The sequence below is a fragment of the Branchiostoma lanceolatum genome, chromosome 1 (assembly GCF_035083965.1).
Source record: "Branchiostoma lanceolatum isolate klBraLanc5 chromosome 1, klBraLanc5.hap2, whole genome shotgun sequence".
NCBI lineage: Eukaryota > Metazoa > Chordata > Leptocardii > Amphioxiformes > Branchiostomatidae > Branchiostoma > Branchiostoma lanceolatum.
In genome coordinates, this window is record NC_089722.1 from 8,315,424 (window position 1) to 8,336,303 (window position 20,880).

Sequence of the window (20,880 nt, forward strand, 5' to 3'; positions counted from 1 at the left end):
TCGACGAAGGTAACGAGCGAAAGAACAAATACAATGTACATCTTAGTCTGTATAACGCAAACTCCAGCTGTCCGGGGGTTTCTCTCCCCTCCCTCTTGGGTTGTGAGGCTGTTACATGGCGGCGAGCGGTCACAGGAGGCTTGATTGAATTCAGGCTATGTACATCTGTGCTCCTTTACTATAATCATATTAAATGCAAATATTTTCTGTTTATTCATGAAGCATACCGCAAATATGATGTGGTGTGATACGATATATACGACTAGCCTCCGATGCAGACTCAACCCGGCTGTTTTCTTTTTCAAGTTATTGTTTTCATACTATTATATAATTTTTTTCTTATTGCTGGCCGGGATCTATCCCGGCCAGCAATAAGAAAAAAAATATAATAGTATAAAAACAATAACTTGAAAAAGAAAACAGCCGGGTTGAGTCTGCATCGGAGGCTAATATACGACACGATGTTTAGAGGATCAACAAAAGATGTCAGAAGAATGATTTATGAACTGAATAATTTTAGATATGCCCTCTAGGGCATTTCATCCGGTCTTATGTAACGTCCAGCATGTCGGGCTGACACTCTGCCGGACTCTGCACAAACACCCGGCCACGATTAGCTGACCCCCGCCCTCCCGACATCTCCCGAACCTGCAAATACGCTAAGCGGTCTCCGGGCAGGGGTTATATTTCAGCCGCCGTCGCCTCAGTCGTGAACTTCCCTTCCCCTCCTGAACTCTGCGTGCGAGCCATGAGCTAACAACAGCACGTTTTCTTAGCGGAGTCGTCTCTGTGGCGCAGAACACTGACATATGGACACGGGGCTATACACGAGGAGACTTGGGGAGCACCGGGTGATGTACACAGCCACGGGAGGGAGTGGGCACTGTTTCCGTACGTACGCTTAACCACGGACTGTAAACTCAAGGTTTATTGATTAGAGACGGGTCTACTTGTCATACCCTCGGGACAAGAGTGTTGTCCAGTGTAATAGGGAGGCCTGTAGGGTGGCTGACCCTCGGGCGCCGGGAGACAGGAGCCGTTCTGTCTACACGACCCCTGGGCACTCCTTACCGCCCTTCTAGATTTCTTGCCTATCGGACGAATTCCTAAAAGGAAATTGTGAGGTCGAGAAGGTCAGGAGAGGATGAAACCTTGCCCTTAACCGTGCAGTTCACACGGACCTCGGGGCTTAGCGGGCTGACCAAGAATCTCGACTTGAGCTGACGCTGTCTGGTACAGAGGGCAGCGCGCAGGCCAACCGGTAAGTCACGACAGGAAAATCTACTCGAGAAAATTACCCTCTAAGAGCCGTATTACTACTGGACATAAACAAGGAAATCATCGTAACTGTCTTATTTTGACAGAAGAGCGTAGAAGAAGGAGTAGGACTATATTTCAGGATCGTATGTTTTTCTGTTTGAAAGTCTAGTGGCACTGATGACTGGTAGCCGGGCACATCATGCAAACCGGAAGGAGCTGGCGGAACGTTTTTATCTTGACAAGGGTGATGACGGGCCTTTCCTGATATCGGTCTGTATCCAGAGTCCGTATCTGACATTCTGGAGTGCAATCCACTTCTGTTATCAAATTCAATACCAGGGGAGGAATGCAATTATCTGAACGATTGTGTTGGGTGTGCGTAGTTCCACTGGTCCCTTTTCACTTTAGTGAATTAACTTATTAAGATATTTCTACGTGGCCATAGTTTCCTCTCTCTAAGAATAAATGCGTCATAAATAGGTTATGTGGTCATCTAGCTGTGCAAGGACGAGAAAGCGAGACGCCTCACGTCCTTGAGATGCGGGGTTTTCGTATTTTGAATTTTTTTGTCAAAATGAAATGTGTTCTCGTACACTTCCCCCAGCCCACGCTTGATAGCAATGGCATTTCTACCCCTAGGCACGACGGGACAAGGACACTGTTAAACTGTTGAACACTTACAGGTGCGACGTATGTGTGTCTTGGCGCAAGTTCAAGTTGGTACAGCGGCGCTAAATGGGCGTCAACATTTTATTGTATGTAATGAGGATTGGATTGAATGGGCAGGTTTCAGAGTCTGTTTTGTACACACAAATTAGGGGTATAACCATGAAACGACTCGGTCATCAGAGCTCGCGCGGAGTGATCGGGTTTTTGTGAGGTTGAATGTGCACAGTGATAAATCATAATGGCTGTTGCGACGTTGTATTTATAGAGACTCTACGGAGTGCGTACAGCAGTGTGTCTGTCTATGGCAGCGATGTTGACTGTGTGTGACAAACGGACTTTTGAAGACATACACACGTGTATTTTCTTAGTAAGTCGATGTATATGTACTTACTGTACAGTATATGTGAAGTGATTGGCAGACCGACACGTGGTATAATTTGTACTTTGACAGGGTGGCGCTGGTGCGACTAGACCTGCCAAGACTTGAGGTTTGGTTGGAATCTTGGTCACAGACGGAACCAATTTTTCTCAAGACTCGTGAAGACTACGTAGGTCTCATCCATGTGTTTGTTTTGCCACTGTAGGTCTCGCTGAAGGAGAAAGTGATTGACAGCTGAACGTGTTGTCTGGAGAGGCGGAGACAACCGGGACCGAGATCTGCGTAGAGTGGAGACACCGAAAGTTTTGCGTCGGTTCGGCAGTCTACTGCTGCAGTGTACTGCTTACTTTGGACCTTATACAAAGCCACTAGGACACAGTCGTGGACTCTGAAGTTCGGAAGGAACGCTTGGGGTTCGTCAAACCCTGGGCGACTCTGGTTCTTCCGGCTCGGTACGTCTTTATCGATTGGGTCTAATTTGATTTTCGTCCCTCTGATCGGGTGAAGTATCAACAGGCGGGCTGCACCACTCCAAGCACAAGGGTCACGTTTGAAGTGTTGTTTAGACTCTTGTGACTTGACCAAGTCCGTACAAGTGTAGGTTGAGACCGCAGAGACTGTAGATGACCGACATGGCTTGTATCGTGTGCCGTTCTTCCTCCACCAAAGTCCTGGCACTACTGCTGTGTGTGTTAGCCACTTTCCACGTCGCTGTGGACGTTCGCGAAGCGTGGACGAAATTTCGCAGCAAACATCGCGACGTTCAGGGAGAGGAGTTGGCTCCAAACGACTTCCGCGACGGGAACGTGGGATTTGTGTACATCGACGGAAACTCGCCGGCCAACACCGGGAAGCGGCAGCTGCAGGCTCGGCAGGAGGCCGCACCCAACCCCGATGGCGCAGCGAGGCATGCTCGGTCCATTTCCGAGGTATGTTTTAATTTTCTCCAATGAGTAGATCTAGTTACCTTTTTGATTATTCATTGTATCTTGATAACTTTATGCACAGCTCGTTGAACTTGATATGGCGTCATTCGCTGTGATATCTATATCTTAATCTTACCAAGACAGATATTTTATTTTTGACGTTCAGATTTTGAGAGGGTGATTGATCGGTAGGAGGGAAACTTAGTCATTCAAGGACGACATCTGCTTACTGATGACAAGCTTTGCCTCATAATCCTTTGTAGTTGATTGATTGGATGATAACTTGAACCCCGTCTTCTAGAGATATTTGATTCCAGCAACGGTGTCTAGTTTATCCGCGTTTTTATAGTCTTACCAACCTCATAGTCTCAACCTTTAATAGTCTCGTAGCTCAGGCGTCTGGATGTATTTTATGTTGGCAAACGCGCCGAGAAGCACAGCACTTTGTACAACATACTGTAATATAAGAGCCTTTTTGCTTTACAATGTCAAACACGATTCACAGCGATGAGTAACAGCAGATTACCCTTCCTAAGTCACAAGTAAGCGGCCTGGTATTCGGAGAATATCATAAGCTGCGAGACTACGATAACTCTTCCCCTGGTGACCTCATTCCCCGCATCGCGAATTCGTCTCGCGCCATGCATGCCAAAGACTCGTACCGATTCCTCACGGAGATAAGATACTTTTGTTTTGCACCGTCCATGGTCTCTTTTTTCCGATAATTTGACAGTGAGTGGTCGCATTAAATCCCTTATCACTTCTTTATATGACATAGCCGCTGATTTCGAAAGATTCTACGGGATAAAGTAGTTGCAGCAGATAGCATAAACCAGTTCAAGACTAGGCTAGATGATCCTAAATCCCTAAATGAGCACTGGGGGCAAGTGCGGTGTGAACTAGCCTGGGTGCAATAAGGGTAGCGAGTGTAGGAGCCCCGGTAGAAATAGGATGGCAGCCAGACTAGTGTGAACAAGCGAAGACCAGGACATAACAGACAGACGCCTTATTTCCTGTATGGGACATCAAGGTAGAGATGTGGGTTGCAGACGAAACTGGCGCGCCAGTTGTCGTACAATAATTTTTTTTTTCTTCTGGTGGTCAAGACTCTACTGAGAGGTCGTCTGATGCTCTCCAAGCAGAGGATGGTGGATAAGATTGTGGCCTTTTTAATCATATGCCCCGTTTTCTGTCGGCACTCTCCCGACAGAAAACGAGGCATATGATAAAATGTTACAATCTTCTCCACCATCCTCTGCTTGGAGACTAGTCGTTTGACATGTTTCAAGACTCTACTGAGAGTCCGTTTGATGAATTGACAGGTTTCAAGGGTGGTCATCCTGTTGGTCTTAATCATCGTTAAGGTCAACCAAGGGTCAGTCTTACTTAGGCCAAGTTGTGAGCACACTCGCCAGCCCCGTGCCAGGAGTCGCGGTGGTGTGTTTATTTTCTTTGCTGTTCCGGGTCATAAGCACACCTGCCCCGCTCCTTCGGGTCGGCGGGTGCCTTGATGTTGCCGGCTTGACAGGTGGATTAGGAATGCTCCGGCGGCGTAAGGGCGAAGGTGATGGGTATAGTTCTGATGAACTAGCCTCCACCTAGAGAGCCTCCACCAGGCCTTCCTAAGGGGGTATGGATCGTAGAATTCTGGAAAAAAATTGTCCACAGTAAGGAATGTATTTCCACCGCGGAACTGCGCTTGCAAATGAAACCATCCGGTGGCCAAACTTCCCTGGCAAATATTCTCCCTATAGCTGGCGTAGTTAGCTTGGTAGAGACAACTGATTAACTGGCAAGTCGCAAGTTTGGACGTGCTACTGGGTAGCAGACAGTAAAGCAGTTGCTAATATGAAAATTCCGCATGGAATTCTCGACATTCGGTATTCTCACGTGTTCACTTTTGTAAAACAGGCTGCTCAGGCATATGTTATGTTCAATAGAGAAAGAACACTACTTTATAGTTGCTTTATAGGTAAAGCAAAAGCAGAGGTCTCCATCCCCATAAAGTCAGTTTATAGTCCTCATGTATCAAAACCACCGTTACAATGTTCTCCTTGAAGATCCTTGAAGCCCTAAGTGTCCTGGCCTGGACAGGAAGTTCGGTATGTGATACTAAGTTGTTTTGATTTCCGGCCCCGCTGTAGCCTATATCGCTTCACATGGCAAATGTGTGTTGGTATAACGTTCCACTCATGGCGGCTCCTCCACTAATGAGCCTTACTGTCGACGTGAGACGAAACACTTGGCTCCTTTTAGACAGGGATCGTCGATTGATCGGACTGAAGTGCAAGGTACTTGTTTCCTGGTAGTAAATTTTGGAGAGTGAAAGATTCCTGGCTGTCCTGTGCCACACATTTTACAATCACTCGTCGCGTTGAAAACCGAATTTGATCCCTTGAACGCGTTTTCAGGGAAACAAGATAGAACGGCAAGAGGGTAGCTAGAACACAAAATCTCACTGTCTATGGACTAATGGAAGCCCTGCCTGGCCAATGGGAGGGCTGCTGGAAGTGTGATTTATCTAGAGGACAGTCTGACAAACAGATTCACCCCCATCTACTTAGGCCACTCTTTCCATTGACAATGTTCGCTCTCCATCTCACCTCACGGAAGTATGGAGTAGTGTGTCCCTACCCCAACTGTGTAATGGTCGGTCCCGTGGTCTCTAGCTCTCTCTCACCACCTGACTTCCGACACAGCATACCAAGCTCTGTCAGTCATAGGGAAAGAGATGGCGCCGTGTTCAGAAACTTCGACACCGGAAAACTTCGGCTTGCTGACCCGAAATGCCTTGACAAACATGCAATACGACAACTTATCTCCCATTTACTCAGTGCCATGCAGGTGGGAGTGGCCAACTGTCATCAGTGAAAGAAGAGTAAGATAACGGTGTTCAGATCACGACATCATTTCTGTACTTATCTTTAGACTAGTTATTAGATATAGAGGCCCAAAGAGATTTTCAATGGGGCTCTATTATTTCAGACACAAAACTTTGTTTCCACTGGCTCCTGAGGAAGATAAAGATGTAATTGTTATGGCTTTCCGGTAAATGTAAGAGCTATTTTGCGCTGTTGCCAAAGCTGTGGATTGATAGCGTCAATAGCAAAGGAGGAAAATACGTAGCTGCCGTCCGTTTCCACCGCCCAACCCCTAAACTGGGGCAAGCTAGTTAGGGACGCAAACCCCAGCCCTGAACAGCCGCCCTCACATAACTGTTCTGCGTCTCTCATCACCTAGGAAACCAGGCTGTTTACCCACACGGCAACTTTCAGGACCCCTTTAGCGCTAGGAAACGTCCACAAATACTGCCTGATGAGGAACGCTCTGCGGACAGATACGTTTGGAACCTAGTACCTTTCTATGAGGGGAGGGGACGGAAGTAGCCTGGATGCCAGACTGTGTCTAGGGCCCACACAGGCCAACTCCTCGGCTCTAGGGCCCACATAGTACATACCCCCATTGAAATCCTACAACAGGCCCCTGAGTTAGACCGTGAGAAACACGCACGATAGATATGATAAAGTTCAATTCAGGGGTTTGGCATCCAGGCTATAGGACGGAAGGGAATGAGACAGGGGGGCGATAGTTCTAACGTCCCACAATCCATTGCGGTGAAAAAGAACTGCAAAGTAATGAAAGATGTTGTTTCAGGCGATATCAGGTGCCTCATGAAAATCTCCGACATTTGGTGCCAATTTTTATCCAATAAAAGTTATTTCTATCACAAACTTTACCTCGGATATAAGATTTCTCTCATAACATACAGTCTGCTGCCACTTAGTCAAGATATACAGAGGTAAGTCCAACATTAACGGCGTGGAAAACCAATATGTAGGTGGAGGTCGGCACTAATCTAGCCCGGCGCGCCTGAGCTGGTTTACATAGACAGAAACTAAACATCGGTTTATACCTTGACACGGAATATTTCCACTTGAACAACAGTCGTGGCGAAGGTATGTGGAAATTAGACGGCTATTTTCGTTGTAGAAATATTTTGACTAGGATTACGCTGAGTGGGGAAGATTTGGATGGTATGATCATCGTGGTGTGACTTTCACTTGGGCCACGGGAAGGAGCTAGATCAACAGACATCCACAGGTTCATTCAGTCATACATTCCTCATTCATCTGCCAATGCATCCATGGCCAACCGTTTGGATTTGAACTTTATTTTCGTAAAATTGACTAACCACAAGCACTGCCAGCTTGATCTGCACTCGTTCCTCCTTTCCTTCCCCACTCTTCCTATTTCTCTCTCCTCTCCCTTTACACCCAAGGACGAGTCAATTAACGCACATACATTACTAACATTTCAAACTTACCGTTGTGCACACAATCAATGATACACCTGAGTGAGAGACAAACTCTGGCGATGGTCGCGTCCATCCGGGAACTTTTATCACCACACTCAAAAGACAAGAAATGTCAGCCTCGTATCACTAAATTTTGTAAAATTTCACGGCAGTTGAATGCCAGCTAGTTACGAATTTTTTTTCACTTTAATTGACGTTTTTGTTTCTACTGTCTTGCCACTGTGCACCGGATGGTGACACCTTGCGTTTGTTTTGGTTTGTGGAGCAAGTGAATGGGGCGAGAAAAGTTCAACATCCAAAATGTATACAAAATATACAAAACATCATTGAATCTGTAAACACATGGGCAAGATGTCTTGAACCCAACATGTTTCATGGTCTTTTATAGTGAGATGTTTTATATTGTTGTAGTTTTCTTGACCTGAAGAAGTCATCTGTTGTTTTCTATCAACAGTGCTATAAATTTATACGAAGCTAAGGTTGGCTTCACAAAAACAATAGTCTGTTTACCGTCGTTGGAACTGTCGTGTTTTGGGTTCCCGCGTGGGAACGTCTCTACTGCAGAAGCTCAAATTTCTGTTTTCTCCTGTTTTTGTGGCCTTTCATCCATCTGAAGAGATGCCAGCTGTACACCTGTTTGACGCACCTGTCAGGCGAGACTTGACATCACATGAGAACTTTCAGAAACTCCTGAGGAGAAAACACCTGTGTGCTGATGCACAGCTGTCGGTGGTAAAGAGACTGACCGAAATCAGTTCGATTAGTTCAACCAAGAGGAAACATCATTGTCTTTTCCAAATAGTGATGAAAAAAAAGTAAAATCAGAATCAAATCTGGCTGTTACCTTTCAGTTTGAAGTTGAAAATGGACAACATACAAGATCATATAAGTGCTTCAGACGAAATTCGATGCTGGTCAAAATTTGTGTTATCATTGTCTTCAATCATGTTTCTAGTTCTAGAGCCGCAGTCGTGGAAACAAAACACCCTTTGCTGTGCACATTCAACAAGGATTTCCTAAAACACCTCAATGTAAACATGAACGCAGACGACAATACAGGTCCACAAAGCCTTGGGCAAACCTGGTCACGGGTCATGGCCGGGCAGCCGGCGTCTTCGATGTCTTCGATGACTCGGCAGAGATCTATCAGTTTTTTTTCCGCCCATACAAACTGTCAAACAATTGACTACGTGTAGCTTATCCGCCTTTGTGCCACTCCTAGAGGAACCGAAGTGAGCAACGTAACGTTACATGCATCAACTCTTCAGTGTAGGGAGAAAGGGGGTCCGATAGCAAGGGAGGAGGATCTAGGAGAACAAGAAGGGGCTAGGGACGGTAGCCTGAGTGTCATCCTGTTTCAGTTCCAGGCTCTACCTTCACGAAGGTAGAGCCTGGAACTGAAACAGGATGACACTCAGGCTAAGGGACGGAGCTAGGAATGGAGGAGACGAGGTATAGATACAGTACGTAAAGGGGTGGATTGGAAATGAGAGGATTGGGAAGGAAATGATAGTAGTGAAAAGAGGAAAAGGGCAGTGAGAGAGAAGGAAAGAAGAAGAGAGACAAATATTCAACTTAAGTTATTTGACAAGACACTTCCACCTTCTCGTTTATACACCCTGATTAGCACTGGACCACAATTTACAGTAACCTTCCTCGGTGAATTGCTAGCTGTGGACAGGACCTCATGCACAAACCTGCCCCTAATCTCCATTGAGACATCATGTATGACATATGTAATAGATAGGACCCGGGAACTGTATGACTATGTAATAGATAGGACCCGGGAACTGTATGACTATGTGGTTTTAGCACTGCTCCGCCCACCCGAGGAGTTTGTTGGCTCCCGAGGGCGAAGAGCAGTAGACCCTTCCTAATGACTTTCCTTCCGTACGGGTCACCTGTCGTCCCCAGGGTACCGCGGTAACAGGGGGTCGTGCCCAGGGTTGGTGGCCCATCCTCCGGTGAGGGGCTTACATTACAGATCGTGTGCGTGATAGCGTCGTGTTGTGAGACTCAATATGTGTTTACATGGAATCTAGAGACTTTTATCCCTCCACTTTGTAGGATTGATAGGACCTATTATCTTTTACAGTGTCCCTGGGTGCAAGTCGTTCTTATCAGTCTGCTGAGTCGGCGTATTTTTCCAGTACCCCCACTGTCTGCTAGAAACAAGGGTACATTCATTCAGGATCGCCCTGTGAATGCTGATAATGAAAACAGATAAAGATAATGCAAGTGATGAAAAGTAAACTTTTCCTTATTTCTCTGTACTATCTTTTTACGTCCCTAGGCCCTTTTATTTGAACTTCATTTCTTTTCAAGTCCTGATACCTTTTAGGCTCTTCCGCTGGTATTCGGGGCCTCTAAGACATAGCGGCTCAGAACAGTGGTCTTTAATGTGTTGGAGAAGACTTGAAGTTTGCTTTCATCCTAAGACACTTACCGTCCGTGGCAGATAAAACGTTTCATCAAAGGATAAGACAGGAAGAAATATCTTGTGGACTCTACTATCTATTCGGGCTGTCTTTATACATATGTCCTGAATTCTTGCCAAAGAGATAAGAGAAAACAAAAACAGATGTTGACAACGAAGCCAATATAAATGTAGGCCACCACACAAAGTACGTCTTTAGTGACGCAATGTTGGAGCACGTTTGCCGCATCCTTCTGATGTTCTCTACACTCAGACCTTCTTTAGATCTTCTTTAGATATCAGATTGAGGTGAGATACTGAGATGTGGTCTGCCATTTTCTCGTCAAATGATATTGGGACCAGATGACCTTTTAGTCCTCCCTGCAACCGATTTGTGCAGGCAGATCGGTTACTTGTCCCCGTGTAAATACGATTTTTCATCATTATCCACGGAACCTTTCAGGTGGAGAGATGGGATTTGGCGGGAACGATGTCGTGACTGGGGGTCAAACGTTTATTGTTTATCACTGCTAAACAAACGGTTCACATGCACTCTGAGTTTGGACATAGAAAAGATGAATTGCTGGGAATCTCAGATGTAGAGAAGGAGGGAGAAAGAATAGGAGGATGAAAGGAACGGTACTGAAAATGGTTTGTTTTCCTCATAGAATTCAGCGCCTAATGCCATGTCCAGTTTCCGTGAGTCGTCTGAACGGATCGACTCGGACCGTCATCTGTTAGAGATTATAGGTGAAGAAATATCCAGTGCGAAGGTCAAGTTGGGTTCAAGGGGATTAGCCGAGTTCAAAGTCTGGCCAAAGAGGACGTTCTTTGTTGCCTGTCAGCCCGTGTGAGATCGGTCCGACTGTGCTAATGTGTCCAGGGCGTCACGGTGGTATGGGACACTTCACCTGTTGGAACTGACGGGAACTTAAATCAGGGAAGGACGTGTTTAAGACCATGGGAACGACTCAGCTTGGTAGTTATCTTTGACCTTCCGCCATGGACGTCCCAGGCGAACAGTAACTCCATAAATGTGATTATGGGCGAGAAATCGTGATTTCCCGGGGACTGGGAGGGCACTGTGGGGAGTGCAGGGTCGGGTAACGCAGGGAGGGGAGGGTCACGGGATCGGGAAGGTCACGGGAAGGTCACGGGGGGTTTTAAAGTGAAGATGACCAACAAAGTAGTCAAGTTCACATCTATTACAAACACGTATTGCAAGCTGATTTGGGCGTGTATTGATAAACAATGAACAAGAAAACTATCAGTATGTCAACTTGTCATGGTACTTCAGGGAAAGATGAAGGTACGAGCTAGTAAGAGTTCAAATGTCAATTCTATGATTGACACTGCGAATGCTCGTTTCAGCCCATGGATCCAAATCTGATGATTCTGTTATCGCTGCGTCTATGTTCCCTGCTAAGTCGCCTGATGTATTTCTTTGAAACTCAAGAGGAACCTCCAGTCTTGCCTGTTGAGTTTTAACCGTGGCTTCTAAAGAATTGTCAACAAAACGGGATTACTTCACAATCGATTCCGTATGGCCTGGAGTTCTCAGGTGTTTTCACAGATGAGAAGACGTTAATCTCACCGAAAACCAAGATCTCGAGAGTCGAATCTATTTTCGTACGGAAACTTGACATCTTTTATAGTTTGCATGGAAATTGGCTTAACATTCCTACTTTAAAAAGATTTCCTACCGTTTCATTTGGTAGACCAAAGCGGTTTTCCGCCTTGTAAAATGAACCTGGAAACTATCAATTATGTGGTCCGAGACCGAAACCAGACTTTCCATTCAGGGGACAAACTACCTACAAGTGAAAAGATCTAAAGCACTAGAAATAGCACAATTTGTGCTCACACAGCCTTAATTGAAATAATGGACGAGTCCTTACTTAAACCTGCTGCTCTCCAATTATCTAAATGGACAGATAGTTTGTAGGTTTATCAGATGCCGCCGTGTGGTACTTTTGAAGTAAACTCCCTGGGATACACGTGTTATACAAGATAACACTGATCACTGAATTTAACGAAGTACCCATAATGTGATGAGGTCAGGAGGGGACCATTAAAACCAGGTGGGATGCGGGTCTGTTTTTCAGAACACTCAGGCCCGTTTGTTATTGGAAAATAAACTTCAGCATAAAAGAGAAAAATCGTGTCTGGTGGGCTGGTCCAATTAAGAGAATTAAGGTCACTCAATCATTCATCATTCTGATGATATCTGGCTACAGTACATGAGAGTACTGTACTTGGCAGTGTTTGTCTGTTAAAGCTAAGGTTACCGGTATTTGGAAACCTTGGTCACGGTGTGGGAGCGCTGTTGAATTTGAAAGCAAACAACTGAGTTGACAATGGAAAGTAGCAGTTGTGTTTCTATTGGAAGTAAAGTATGTTGGAGCTCTTTGCTGTGTGTTATAACGTTACCACTGACTTTGAACCGGTCTATCCTGAAGGAATTTTGTTCTTTTATTCGTAGTTTTATGACAACTTTCAAGGTCACACAAGAGACGTATCTAATTGTCGATCCCAAGTGGCATAGCCACCGCAAACGTAATGATCGTCTTTGTTGGGAGTCATGCGCTGCATTTGCTTCCAGGTGGTTGATTGGTCGTTTGGTAGAATCTAGGCCACTAGACATGATGCAGTTGGCTGTAAAATAGCATATGTGTTCGTCTTTTGCGACGTGAAAATGTAGGCCAATGACAGGAAGCTGTCAGGTGTTGTTCACAACGTCTATTCTCGTGAGAACAGAACCGTAGCAAAGTGAGTGCCGACGAGAGGTATGACCTTGACCACTCCGTCCAACGTTTGCCGGCCTAGTTTCGTGATTATCCTGGCGGTTGCTAATTAGTTTTGCTCACTAGGCATCCATCTGACAGGATATCAACACTGTCCTTCTTTGTGTAAAGTTCGGATGAATTTGTCCTTGAACATGAATAAGCCCTGACGACAGGTGTACTAATGACCTTGACCACCTCTCTCAACATTGCGGATACGAGGTGCACTTTCCGTCCGAGTTGTTTGTTTTCCCTTGTGTACGACAACAAATGAAGCTTTAAAAGCTTTTTAGTGGAACCTAACTGACTATAAAGTTAAGAGGCCCTCGAGTTCTCCCCAAGCGAGGAAGCCTCCATCAGCGGTTCCTAACACACTGGTGAGAATTTTTTCGCGCATTTTTGGAGGCAGTGGTCACTGGCTGTGGCAGGTCCTACAGGGGTATCGGGTAGCCGACCTTGTTTTGCCTTCGACTGACTCCCGTTTGAAATTCAGCCTTGTTATTTTTAGGCCTGTAGTGATGCCCATGGACAGTGTGTCATCATCATTCCGACACAATACAAGCTTCGCAAGCATACACCTTCGTCAACCCTATAATACACTGAAAAATTGAAATCTCCTGACGGTTAAGCCCCCGTCACAAATCAACAATTTAGCTCGGCCGACTTGACGGCGAGCTCCAAATGGCGATTTTCGGGCGAAGTACGACCGACGTCCTGTCGATTCTACGGGCTTCGGGCGAATTTTCGGAGCTCGGCCGACGTTCGCGTGTCACTGGAAGCTGCGCTTAAATTCAGCGAGGCCTCGGCGACGATTTTTGAACTCGCACAGCTCGTCAACAGTTTGCCCGTAGCTCGCCCGAGCAACGCCCAGCGCTCGGCCAATATTCGGGCGGGCATCTGAGGATTTTAGACCCGATTTTTGGTCGGTCGGAGGTCGCCCGAACTCTTCGGCCTCGTGCGAGCCTCGCACGGGCCTTGTACAATAATCGGACGACCGTCGTCAGTGTTCCGGCCGACTCATGAAAAGTAAGGCGTGCTTTGGGCGAGCGTTGTGCAGGTGTCGATGGGAGCTTGGACGGGCCTCGGCCGAACTCCTTCTTGTTTATAGATAAAAGGAAACGACAGTTTGGTTTATAACATAAGATGATAAATGATACTGTAATATTAACTAATACTAATATCAACTTGATAGAGAATGCTGCCAAACCTTTCTAATGAAAGACAATTCAATGCAAAGTTAAATTTTCATTAAAAAAATTATTATAAATAAAATGTGGACACCGAAGACAATGCTTCTTGTTTCTTTTTTGGTATTGGTTTGGATGTTTCACTTTGTATATCAATGAACTGGGGCTTGACTTTTGAGGTTTGACTTCACTTCCTGAGTTTATTTCTCCACAAAATGACTAGTTGAAAGTACACTGAGTCATTACAGATCTATGTTTGTCTGCCGAGGCACGCCCAGGCGTCGGCAGGGCGTCGATAGGCTTATCAACGGTCGGTCGAAGCTCGGACGGCGTTCGCCCGAGCTTCGGTCGATTTCTGTTTGGTGAAAATGTTTGGATCGGGTTTAAACGACTGATCTGCTGACTTTGTGGCTCCTGCGCTTGTATTTTGATTGGTCTTAAACAAAATTCCTGTTTATGTTATTATTTTCAGTGTGCCCACCTACTTCACTCGTGTCCTACAGATTTGCCACAACTCAGGAAGTAAAGTTGGTCCAAATTTGAGATTGTTACCAGGCCATTTGATTCTGACTTCGTCCGTGTCCAAGAGATGGTACCGTCTCATGTGGGATTTATGATTATAAGTGTTCGACGGACGTCGCCCGAGCTCCGTTCAATTTGTGACGAGGCAGGTTTTCAGCGAAAAATACGGTCGACGCTCGGGCGAATTTGAAATTCGGCGAGCTCCCGGCGATCTACAAAATCGGCCGATGCTCGCATGAATTGTGACGCCGGCTTTAGCAACGTGCTTCGATACGTAACGTTACAGCCTTTCTTTCATGCATGTGATTCTCTATTGCTTGGTGCTCTTTTCCAAGACGCTTTTTCTTCCGAGGCCTTGGACTACTAGTAACTGCTTCAAAGACATTTTTCCATAGATGACACTGTTCGGTGAAACTAAAACTTATGCCGTATGTGAGCTGCCATCATCTTTCATTATTAAAGAATAAATCAACATAACAGTCGACAAGAGAACTCTCGGGCCTTAGCCTGTCTAAAATGAAGCTTCTAGCAGCCCTTCCACTAGTCATGAGGCAAATCAGCCCATGACAGCGAGAGATTTTGTAGCATAGGCTACCCTGGACCGGTAATTTGTGGAGGTAACAGCGTTTCCTCCACAGTGTGCCTGCTGAAGGGACCTATACACAGCAGTCAGTGTTAGTTACGTTGATTTGTCGTGTTGAACAGTAGACTGGACCTCCAGTGTCACAGCCTACGGATGTCTGTTTGACTTCCTCAGTCCATTGTACTTCTCCAGTCCTTCCGTGTTTCCAGAAATATCCTAGACATTCCTCTCTGCCAGGTCCTGTTGATAACACAGCTGGCTCGTTTGTAATGATTTGTCACATACTCACTCTTGCATAGACTCGTAAACAGGCCCCTGTAGAACGGGCTAGATTCTTTACCGCGATGCCTTCTACTACTCATTGCGGGTTGCGTCTTACCTTGATCCTAGCCTGGAGTCCAGCCTTGTTAGCTTTGGTCCGCTCCCAACGTCGCTAGGGAGCGGACCAAAGCTAACAAGGCTAGACTCCAGACTACCTTGATCCTTTTGCCAACAACTCTTTTTCTTGGCTAAAACTGGTCCATTCTCAGCTGCCTACCCCGCAAAAAAGGCATGTCTGTAATTGAACTGAAAGGTTCATTTATCACGAACCCATTAGGTCAAGGTCAATCCCAATCCAATTAAGAACAATGAACAACACGTGTACCAGGCAGCCTTAGACACAACTTCTAACACCCTGCCGCTGATATATGTGTTAAGTGACCCCGTCGGTTCGCCCTCGCGCCCTCGCAGTAGATGAAATACAATCGTGCTACAGAAGCCTCTTAAATATTTTCATAACTTCACCCTGGGTGGTCGGAATGGTCAAGGCTTAATCCAGATTAAACCTAGTTCTTCTTTCACTAGTTCAGTTGTTTAGCGCTAGCTATGCCTCATAAGCGGTGGGCTCACGATAAGCTGGCTCAGTGTGCCGCTGAGGGGGCTGAGTGGCACCTGACACCTGGGTTGGATAACTTAGATTTTGAACTTTGAAGATTAACATATCACTTCCTTTGGAGTTGTGGGATAAACACTGCCTTTTCAAGTACGCAAGAAAAGTAGCCTGCAATTTTTTTTTGTCTTGACATTTTTTAAAGCAACGACCATAAGTTAAGTAGCATATTAAAACAACCTCTGCATCAAAAGTAAAACCGCGAGATGAAAGATCCGACTAGGACGAAAGATCTACAACAATATTTCCGTCTCAAGACCGGTTCATTTTGTACGACATATCGGCGACTATCCCAAAATATAAGTACCCTAAAGTTTCTGTCGTAAATCTATCGTGCTATAGTACAAATGTGACCTGGCCCTAACGTACAATTCCATGTATTCGTAACGTAAAGCGGTCGAACCTAGGACTGTGAACGAGGCATATCGCTTTTTCGTTTGCTGGTAGTGCAATGCGGCTTTGCTAACGTTACGGCTCGTGAGTTTTTGGTCAAGCACACCGGGCCACCTCTACTCTTCTCATAATCTATGGACGCAAGTGTGTTGGGTTCTTTTGCGTGTAGAGCTCGAGGTTTGACGCCCTAAAGCTCTCTCATACACAAGAGCGGTCTTTAAATCCCCATCCGATTTCCAGGTATTTGTAGAGCTCAGATACAATGGTCCACTTCGGCAGGATCAAGACCATCAAGCCAAGACCTCGTTAGTACAAAAACACTCATGTTGTGACATCATCACTTGTCCCGTTTAGTACCTGACAAAACAAATGAACTTGTTCAGGATTAGAACTGTTTTGACCACTTTGTCACATTTGTGAAGTGACCGCTTGCTGTGGACAAAGTAGAAAACTGGACAAAAGCTAAAACTAACCGTCAACATTCCTTGCAGAGTTCAAACATGAGCAACTGAATGTCATTCTGTCGTCACACGTTGTACACGTAGGTCTAAGATTCAAGGACAACGTAAAGTAAGACATGTTTATTATCGTTGTGGTGTTCCTGTTTGTGTTTGAGAGAAAGGAGACTGGGTGGTGTGTAAACGCTTGGACTGTCGAGACGTGTTGTGAAAGCGCGTAGTGATTTTACGGTACATTGTGTTGTGTTATGTCTGGTACACATAGTGAGCACACTGCAAGGACTGTCCGCTCTCATTGCGAGAGTTTGTAAACGTTAAGTAAGGTGCAAAGAGATACACCTGTGTTCCTGGTCGCAAGGGAATCAATCGATCGGACGCATGCAAGAAACGAAGGATCGTCTCATGTTTATGTCCCTGCTGCAATATGCCATGCAATAACACTCACTCGAGCTCCGAAGAAGCCTAAAATGAGTCAAAATTTGTAGATGAGCTGACTAGAATGCTCGACGGTTTGGAGAAACTAACCAAGGAAATGGATTCGTTTTCTTTGCATTGCCGCTTCTTTATCATGAGAAGACCTTCCAGTGACACCCAAGGCGGTAGACCTGATCTAAGTGAGCCTTCTTGTTTTAAGTACTGCGAAAGTTGCCATTGGACTTTTTGAAGTCAAGTTTCCACATGTTTTAGAAGACGTCCTAGTAATGGATTTCTAGTGTTTGATGAGAAGCAGCCGTGGTTGTTGTGGAGACGACTGTCTCTCTACGGACAGTTTCCCTCAGAAATCACAAGGGTCGCCAGGCTTTACAAACACACCGTGCGGAGGGTCTGTGTCTGGAGGAGGGCTAATAAACCTGTTCACAGGTCATCTGCGGCCTGTCAGGCGGTACGGAGAGGAACCGGGGGCAAGATGTGAGCGGGAGATGTTAGGAAATACAGTACATGCATGGCGCCGCAGTTAGTGTGCCTGTGCTTTTGATAGTCTGAGAATAAGAAGTCGAGCTTTTGTGAGGAAGACAGCATATCTCCGTGAAAATTGTTTTCCGTCTGTGTGTTTGTTTGTCCTGGTGTGTGTTCGTAGTTACGTGTATTTCAGATAGTGTAGAGTGACAGGATGTGAAGCGGAAGACACTTGGCCCGGGTTCAAAGTTGGTACCGCAACTGGCAGAATGAGAGGGTTGACTTGGTTCCGGTCCAAAGTTGCAGACAGAATTAGCGAGAAATTAACAATAATTGAAAAAAAAATTTTTTTTACAAAAACTTGATATATTTCATAGAGGTGTGAGATCTACGGTTTATGTACTAATACAGCACTGGCTTATCACGCAGGGTAAGGAGGTTCTGCAGCCACACTGCAGCCCACTGTGCTATTTGGAAGTATAGGAAGACGTGGCTTACGTCTTAGTTTAGTGCTTCGCCACACATTGACACGCTGCCCCCTGCTGTATTTCCTAACCCAGGTTGTACATTCCCGTTTGTACAGAGTTCTGTTGAGGAGATCCCCCTGCAGCCGTGGGCGGGGCAGGACAGGTCCCTCCGGGCCGAGGTGGACAGGTTCTTCAACTTCATCTCTTCTCCGCAGGTACGTATCTGTGTGAGACCCACTAGTACAGTACTACAGGATTCAGCCACATCTAGTATACTACAGGATCCTGCCACACTAGTATACTACAGGATCCAGCCACTGTAACAACTAGCTTGGGTACCATCCTCCGTAGTAACGGCTGGCTCAGTCTTTCCGCGGTCAGCAAGCGGAAATATTGAGCCAGTGGTTACTACAGAGGATAGTACCCAGGCTATTTAACGACAGGTTCCCCAAAGTATTTATTCTAATGATTCTGCTCAAAGCAAATCTCTGAGTATATACTTATGCGCAGAGAAGTCGGTATGGTTCTGAAGACTTCTCCGGAACCTTCTTTCTATGTGGTCTGGCCACCTCACCGGGTCAGATCAGAAAACACTGCCAAGTGTTTCCACGGAAGCCTTCTAAGGACATGGGCAGGTGACCTTGATCATGGCAGGACTCAGTGTTGCCAGAAGGAGAAATGCGGCATGAAGTTGTTATGTAAACCGCTCTCTGGTGGTGCTGGCACCGCAACTGGAAAATCGTCGCTAAAGCCCCCGTCACAAATCAACAATTTAGCTCGGCCGACTTGTCGGCGAGCTCCAAACGGCGATTTTCGGGCGAAGTACGACCGACGTCCTGTCGATTCTACGGGCTTCGGGCGAATTTTCGGAGCTCGGCCGACGTTCGCGTGTCACTGGAAGCTGCGCTTAAATTCAGCGAGGCCTCGGCGACAATTTTTGAACTCGCACAGCTCGTCAACAGTTTGCCCGTAGCTCGCCCGAGCAACGCCCAGCGCTCGGCCAATATTCGGGCGGGCATCCGAGGATTTTAGACCCGTTTTTTGGTCGGTCGGATGTCGTCAGTGTTCCGGCCGACTCATGAAAAGTAAGGCGTGCTTCGGGCGAGCGTTGTGCAGGTGTCGATGGGAGCTTGGACGGGCCTCGGCCGAACTCCTTCTTGTTTATAGATAAAAGGAAACGACAGGTTGGTTTATAACATAAGATGATAAATGATACTGTAATATTAACTAATACTAATATCAACTTGACAGAGAATGCTGCCAAACCTTTCTAATGAAAGAAAATTCAATGAAAAGTGAAATTTTCATTTAAAAAAATTATTATAAATAAAATGTGGACACCGAAGACAATGCTTCTTGTTTCTTTTTTGGTATTGGTTTGGATGTTTCACTTTGTATATTAATGAACTGGGGCTTGACTTTTGAGGTTTGACTTCACTTCCTGAGTTTATTTCTCCACAAAATGACTAGTTGAAAGTCATTATAGATCTATGTTTGTCTGCCGAGGCACGCCCAGGCGTCGGCAGGGCGTCGATAGGCTGATCAACGGTCGGTCGAAGCTCGGACGGCGTTCGCCCGAGCTTCGGTCGATTTCTATTTGGTGAAAATGTCTGGATCGGGGTTAAACGACTGATCTGTTGACTTTGTGGCTCCTGCGCTTGTATTTTGATTGGTCTATAACAAAATTCCTGTTTATGTTATTATTTTCAGTGTGCCCACCTACTTCACTCGTGTCCTACAGATTTGCCACAACTCAGAAAGTAAAGTTGGTCCAAATTTGAGATTGTTACCAGGCCATTTGATTCTGACTTCGTCCGTGTCCAAGAGATGGTACCGTCTCATGTGGGATTTATGATTATTAGTGTTCGACGGACGTCGCCCGAGCTCCGTTCAATTTGTGACGGGGCAGGTTTTAAGCGAAAAAATACGGTCGACGCTCGGGCGAATTTGAAATTCGGCGAGCTCCCGGCGATCTACAAAATCGGCCGATGCTCGCATGAATTGTGACGCCGGCTTAAGGAATTGAAACAGTTGTCGTTGTCCAGGGACTACAATGTACATTGCATCATTATTGATATGAATACTGTAAACGATATCAAAAGCGTCATCAGTACGACGCTATTCTTGAAGAAAGGTAGGTAAGATATACAAGTGCAAAATGATAACAGACGAGCTACTCGGCTGCGCCTGCAACACATCCGTCTTGTGGGATCGTTTCCAATGTCAGGTCAAAGCCACAAATTTTCCCTAGGACAATATTGACCTGGAGTAAACTTACACTTTAACGACTGCTGCGAAGTCTATCGAATACGCACGAAAATCTGAAGTCTGGGTGTTTTTAACATTCACAACGACGAACGGTCGTCTGCGCCAGTGTGTCGTCGCTTAGCAACGATGGAACTTGAACGTGTTAAGAGACTTAGGGGTGAAGTTTGTGACCAGTTAACAGGACCACCAAGTGATTTCAGATGGGTTTTCGCGGTTGTGTGACACAGACCGTCGTGTGCCTCTTGACCCCCGGCACATTTTGACGCTTCCCACTGATTCTGACATCTGGAGGCGGTAAAAAGTGGCAAAGAGTTATTCCCCCAAGGTCACGTTCATGGGCGTTAGTAATCGTTACGGGCGATTTGGTTGGCGTAAATTTTAATCATCGTTTAACTATAGATCTTCCGACGGCAGCTAAATGTCACG

General features: G+C 45.9%; 1 protein-coding gene across 5 annotated transcripts in view; it reads left to right on the plus strand.

Annotated features, from left to right (window-relative positions):
- Positions 1-20,880, plus strand: part of LOC136432228 (probable methyltransferase-like protein 24) — a 44,029-nt gene that overhangs the window by 8,239 nt on the left and 14,910 nt on the right. For 3 of the 5 annotated variants that reach the window (XM_066423329.1, XM_066423321.1, XM_066423298.1), the window contains exons 2-3: positions 2,514-3,237; positions 18,303-18,401. In XM_066423329.1, the coding sequence (XP_066279426.1) occupies positions 2,932-3,237; positions 18,303-18,401 (405 nt within the window). In that variant the 5' untranslated portion in view covers positions 2,514-2,931. Of the gene's footprint in view, positions 1-690; positions 1,262-2,181; positions 2,297-2,513; positions 3,238-18,302; positions 18,402-20,880 lie in introns of those variants that run through there. The other 2 variants (XM_066423313.1, XM_066423303.1) reach the window with 2 other exon arrangements.